Here is a 6,042-nt window from a genome sequence, read left to right as displayed (position 1 = left end):
AAGTAGTTAGTAACAATAAATTTATAAAGGAAATGATTAGCTTTCCTAGACTACCCTTATTTACTTTCCTATGATTTTCTCTCTCCAAGTTAATATTCAAAAAGTTCATAATCTCTTTCATATTAAATATGATGGTGAATTTGGAAAAAAATTATTTAATGTTTCCTAGGTATTAGAAAGTGACTTATATTTAGGAACAAATTTTTTTCCAAAAATATGACTTATATTAAGGAACGGAGGGAGTAATATATTAACTTATTATTTATTAATTGCTAGTTTTTTTCTATGTTAAAATTATTGTTTTTTGTTACACAAGGAAAAGTGAAAGCATAACAGAAAAACTAGCTGACAACATTCAAGTACAACGACGCCAGGACAAAAGAAGGTGGTCCCTCCAGGCATGCTGTTGAGTATTATTCTTCTCCGCTTAACGAGCTAAATAATTCAAAGTGTTATTTTTCTCACGTGGATGTAGACGAACTTCATACTCAAGAATATGGGTATAAGTTGTCGTATTCGGGTAATCACGTCCCTCCTAGTATGTAATGTCATTCTCATATTGCTGAAACGCATTCACTACAATCAAGCAATCATAGGCACAAAAACAATCTTGAATTGATAAACTTTTCCTTATTACTTATTTCAACCAAGTTAACACTATTTTATTCCTTATGTAATAATCATAATAATAACAATTATTATTATTATTATTCATTAACAATATAATAGTCTACTCACTTAAAAGTACTCATCTATTAATAGTAAATATGACTAATTTTCTCTTTTAACTATTACTTACTTAAAGTTATTTCTCTACTAGCACCTTTTTTATAATTTAAATATAGTCTAATTTTTTTATAATAATAATTTCTCTGTTCCATAAAGATTGTTATTTAAGGTTGTGGCACAAAAAGTAAGATTAACAAATATTGATAATATAATGTTACTAAAGTGTTCTTATTTAATTTTACTGGTACCATGTGCAACTATTAAATTATACTTAGTTTGAGAAGAATGTAGTTAATAGAGATGAGTTGTGGTTGGTTAATATGAAAGGTGATAAATGAAAGAAAGTGTATTTAATGATGATATAGGTGTGAAAAAATTAGCAAAAAATACATTGACTTTCTAAAACAACAAACGTTTTGGGATATTAAAAGAGTGTTAAAAACAACAATCTTTCTAGAACCGAAGGGGTAATTGATAAAGAAAAAACTTAGTACGGGCAACTGAATTTTTACTCATGCCTCAAGAAATACGGACAAAAAAACAAAGCATTCAAAATAGCTTTTACTTATACTACTTCATAAGCCCATAATTCTCATAGCTTTAAAAAAAATAACCACTTCTTGCTTGTAATTCCTCAACACGCCACCTATCCCACTTAGACCCGAACTACCTTTCGAAGAACCATCCACATTGAACTTCAAAACATCCTCTGATGGTAGACTCCATATACACAACCGCTCCTTTTGGAAAAAAATGTTTCACTCGGATCTCCTCAAACTCAAAGTGTTGAGAGAGCTCATAACTAGAATACGGGCAAACTTCCACCAAGCTTGAATCCATAATTAAATCTCAAAATATGTGATACCTGGACAAAAACATAACCAAAGCCTCCACTGGTCACGTCTTTTTGTCACACAATGATGATATTATCAAAGAACATAGCTTTCCATCCAAACTATGACTATCTTCTATCATACAAGTCAGTATCTTAATCACATAATCCACCACCTTAGTTCTACACAAGTCCTTGATGAAAACCCAAAAAGTCAATATACCTAAATGCAAATTTTCATATGCTGACTCTTTCACAAAGATCAGAGGAACCATTTTAGGCACTCCCTCTTCCTACAAACTAATGAGAACAAACCATTTTTACCACTGTCATTTGATTTGATGAATTAAAACATGCATTCTAATTGTTGTCATTTAATATGCCAGCAAACTAGTGGAGTATATAACCTGGTTGCATATCCAGTTCTAAAACTATTGAAATAGCTCTCAAGTTTCTTTTCGTATTGGTTGTAGGACATTATTTATACTAGTTCTTCAATTTAATGTTAAGTAAACATGTTATTTAACTTAATGAACCTGTTCTGATACTGGTTTTACAAACCCATTTTGAGGCTGAACAAGTTCTAAAAAAGCAAATCTAAACAAGTTCAAACCCAATTCACAGCATAGAAACTTGTTCATACTCAGTTCATTGAGCCAAGCCAATTCATGAAACCATAGAATCAGCTGATAGAACCGTTTCAATTCAGTTAGATCAAATTGTATTTCCAGTTTGGTGTGGTTTAGTTCAGTTTTTCTTGTTGAGTCAACTTCATTTTCTATTCGGGAAAATTGTGGAAGTTCACAAAATAGAACCTATGACTTTGTACCTCTAAAAGAGAAACTTCGTCTTAACATAACATCACAACTTTCCAGTTGCTTTCAATCTATATCTTTCCCTCACTATTTCAAATTCTTAATTTTCTTTCACCCTCTATCTTTTTCTGTTCGTTTCTTTAATAAAACATGACTTTGAATTTCTACAAAAAGGTTATAAAGAATAGTAAGATCAAAATTACCATTAGTTTGAATCACAATAAGATCCAAATTATCTAATTAAGGTATGAATCAGGTCCAGTTTTTAACCCAACCTTTTTCTTTTGCATTTTACTTAGTTGTAGCAGGTTGGTTGTTTTTACTTAGCCAACATTGACTTAATATTCTAGCAATACATGACTCTAGAATTAGAGAAAATAGTATTATATCTTCGCAAAAACAGTAATCTTCAACAAAATATAACAAGTAAACACAAGCAATTTTAAAATTTAAGAATAATAGAACCCACAACCAACAACAATACTGCTATTAGTATAAAAAAATATAGAACTATGGAAGGAGAGGAAGGAACTGAAACCCAAATGTAGCAACGATTTTTTTTTAACAGTGTAGTTATATGTCAAACAGTAATAATATAAATAAGAAGAAACAATACAAATTCATTATTCAAATAATAAACTACTGCAAATAACAAAATTTGCATGATCCCAGCCCAAATTATCAGTGTGCCTGTCTTCCCATTAAAATCATGCAATATGCTACTTTGTCTACATAATTGCACATTATCAACAACCAATACTCTTTCCCAGAAGTCTATGAAGCACATGCTGGTATCCAAATATCTTACAACTTACAAGATGCTTCTGCTAGAACTAATTGCAGTGCTGTATAAACTGTTATAATCAGCCTTACACCGAAACTCACGTTTTGTAATGTTAATCCTTTAAGAATTGAAGAGAGTTATTTACTGATCAAACTTGATTAATACACAGATACATGATAATCAGATCATTTGAATGAAACTACAAAAGCCTTTTCATATTAAGTGGGGTCAAGTACATCGATCAATTAACATCATTATATTATGTGCAATGTAACAACCAACTTTTCACAAAGGCCATTTAAATCGAAGTCATTTTAATGGGAAAATGAAAAGAAAAAAAAAACTATATTATCAAAAGACAGAAAAAAACTGTTCAGTAACAACCACTTGTTTAATCTTTAATCCATGCTTCTTTGTCATGGATCTAAGTCAGCTTGTGAGAAACAATAATATATGAAAACCCTTCTATTCCAGTGGTTAAGTAATAAATCAGAATTTTGCATACAACTGCTAGAAACTGGATAAACACGAATCTAATATAGTCAAAAGCAAGGGGAAATAGAACATGTTGGCGTGCTCAATCATATAACAATCATTTATCTTGCCCTTCAACGTCCATAGTTCAAACAACCAAATACAACAGTTGTATGTAGAAATTAATGAATAGACAGTCAGGATATAGGAACTACTACTTACATGGCCTACATGATCAAAGCTGTAATTTGACATCTTGAAGGGCTCCTCAGGGCGGCTGAGTATAACTTTTTTATTTGTCTTTGGCTGATACTCTGTTGGTTACAGATTGTCATGGTTTCTAAAACTCTTGCATTCTTCAAAACATAACTTGCTAACTGAAACTCAACTTTTAAGCCTTTAAAATCTCGGAAAGTACAAGATTTAAGATTTAATGCAAGGCATTCGGGAACAAAGTCTGGGTCCACCCAATTTCCTAGGTCACAATTTTCTAGGTCACGGCTCTCCTCCGGTCTCTACAGGTAGATTAATAGTGGACATTAAATTAAAACATAAAGATACATTAAGAAAATAAAACAGGAAATACTTTACAAACCTCAAGGACAAGACTTTGAAGCTTAGGGCAGTGCTTGAGAATTTTTGCTAGCAAGTATGATTGATCCGGTTCCATGAGAAGATCCAAGTGGGTCAAATTATCAAAGAAAGGAAAGTCATGATCCACCTAAACAATTTAGAGAGACAATAAGAAATCAAGTGAAACTCATGAAGAAACTAATACATATATGAATTCAATTAATCAATCTTTTCCATTCCATGAATGACAATCATAACCATACCAGATCTATTTCTACGCGCAGAGACTTCACATTATAAAATGGTTTGAACGGAAAATCACTCTGAGAGTCAACAATATTTGCTCTGGTCAACTTGGTCAAGCCTACATTTTTAAGCTCTTCAAAGTAAAAAGGGAAATCACCGTCGACACTTACAGAACGCACGTGAAAATCCTCAAGAATTGGACATCCAACTAGAAACTCCTTGAGGAGTGAAGCACTTGCGAATAAAACATCATCAAAATGCAAGATTTTGAGCGATGGAAGTGTAATGGGAAAATCACCTTTCAAAATGAATCCAAGCAATTTGAGAACCACCAACGTTCTGCTGCATCGGAAAACGCTAATGGGCAATTCAGGTTTTCCCATTACAGTGATGACACAGAGAAGAAGTTGCTCAACTCCAAATCTGCATTGTGTGACAAAGTTGACCCATTTGCTAACATTGGCAATGTCTAGACGAGTGGCAACATCATTATCAAGCTCAAGGGTGAACGATTTGATGGGTGAAGCGGCGTCGCGAAGGAGAAGAACAGAGTAGACACGATCGCTGAAGAAGAAACTGTTGTCATCAACGTCTCTTGGAACCATTCTGATGGTTGACAAGTCGAGAACGGGAACTGAGCGCCAGAGATGGGTCCATCTCTTTGAAAGAACTCCGGTGGCGACGGCGTTTTCCGTTGGGAGAAATGACAGAATGTGGTGGAGCATTTCGTCTGGCAAAGCGCTGATCCTATCAACCATTGAAACCCTAATGCAGCTGGCCCAATTCAATGGTTGTAACAAGACAATTCAATTTTCTGACCTCGGAAACCCTAATGCAATGAAACGAAATCTGTGGCAACATTTCAACAGCATAAATCATCCAAAAGAACACAATGAGAAAACACAAATGAAACCAACACAGCAACAGAATCCTAAAGAGTAGAAAAATCAGATAAATCTTGGTAGAAACCCCAACCTATTTTCCAGAATCAGATAAATCACATACAACTGTGAGGGAGAGAAAGCAATTACCTTGTTATGCTACCTTGCCGCTGTCCGCTTGGTGTACTAGAGCGAATGTCGAGCTGCCGCTTTCCTTCCCGCTGGCGAGAGAGAGGGCGGAGCTGCTGTCACTTGCCGTGCCGCCGCCGCTGTTCCTTCTTGCCTTTCTCGCAAAAAGCTGTAGCCGCGCTAAAAGAAAAATTAGAGTGGCGGTTGGAAGTGGGAAAAATTATGAGATCACTGTATTTTTTTTTAATTGAGTTAGAGTTCTGTTAAGAATAGGTTGTATTTACTCACGAGTCATTACTTCAAGTGATACGTGATCGGTTCCCCTTAAAAAATGTATAGAGTTCGAGTTTTGTAGATAAAAAAAATCTCTAATGAAAATTTTGAAATAACATTTATAACCGAACCATCTTTGATCTCAATGTTCCCTGACCCTCATTGTCTTCTACTCCTACGTTAAAGGACTAAACTATAGTGAACAAGTCAACATGAACACCTCTTCATTTAACTAAGGGCTTGTTTGACATGTCGTGTAAGACATGATAGTATAAGCTTATACAATACATTATGAACTTATTGTTT

General features: G+C 33.9%; 1 protein-coding gene across 2 annotated transcripts; it reads right to left on the bottom strand.

Moving 5' to 3' along the window:
• Positions 1-1,220: 1,220 nt before the first annotated feature.
• LOC130728019 (F-box/FBD/LRR-repeat protein At4g00160-like) lies at positions 1,221-5,709 on the bottom strand. Of its 2 annotated transcripts, XM_057579343.1 has the most exons (5): positions 5,485-5,709; positions 4,471-5,302; positions 4,230-4,355; positions 3,857-4,149; positions 1,221-1,594 (listed from the first exon to the last, which is right to left on the bottom strand). In XM_057579343.1, the coding sequence occupies exons 2-4, from the start codon at positions 5,209-5,211 to the stop codon at positions 3,862-3,864; spliced, it is 1,155 nt and encodes a 384-aa protein (XP_057435326.1). In that variant the 5' UTR covers positions 5,212-5,302; positions 5,485-5,709; the 3' UTR covers positions 1,221-1,594; positions 3,857-3,861. The 2 variants fall into 2 exon arrangements, with proteins under 2 accessions (XP_057435326.1, XP_057435325.1); XM_057579342.1 differs by lacking the exon at positions 1,221-1,594 and having other exon boundaries at positions 3,716-4,149; positions 5,485-5,708.
• Positions 5,710-6,042: the final 333 nt, after the last annotated feature.

This window comes from Lotus japonicus, chromosome 1 (genome assembly GCF_012489685.1).
Source record: "Lotus japonicus ecotype B-129 chromosome 1, LjGifu_v1.2".
Classification (NCBI taxonomy): Eukaryota; Viridiplantae; Streptophyta; class Magnoliopsida; order Fabales; family Fabaceae; genus Lotus; species Lotus japonicus.
This window is presented reverse-complemented; position numbering and strand designations above follow the sequence as displayed.

Coding starts and splice junctions, on each gene's coding strand:
- LOC130728019 (XM_057579343.1), bottom strand. CDS start 5,211: ATGGTTGATAGGATCAGCGCTTTGCCAGACGAAATGCTCCACCACATT. Junction 4,356..4,470: donor TGCGCGTAGAAATAGATCTG/GTATGGTTATGA, acceptor TAAATTGTTTAG/GTGGATCATGACTTTCCTTT. Junction 4,150..4,229: donor TTCAAAGTCTTGTCCTTGAG/GTTTGTAAAGTA, acceptor ATCTACCTGTAG/AGACCGGAGGAGAGCCGTGA.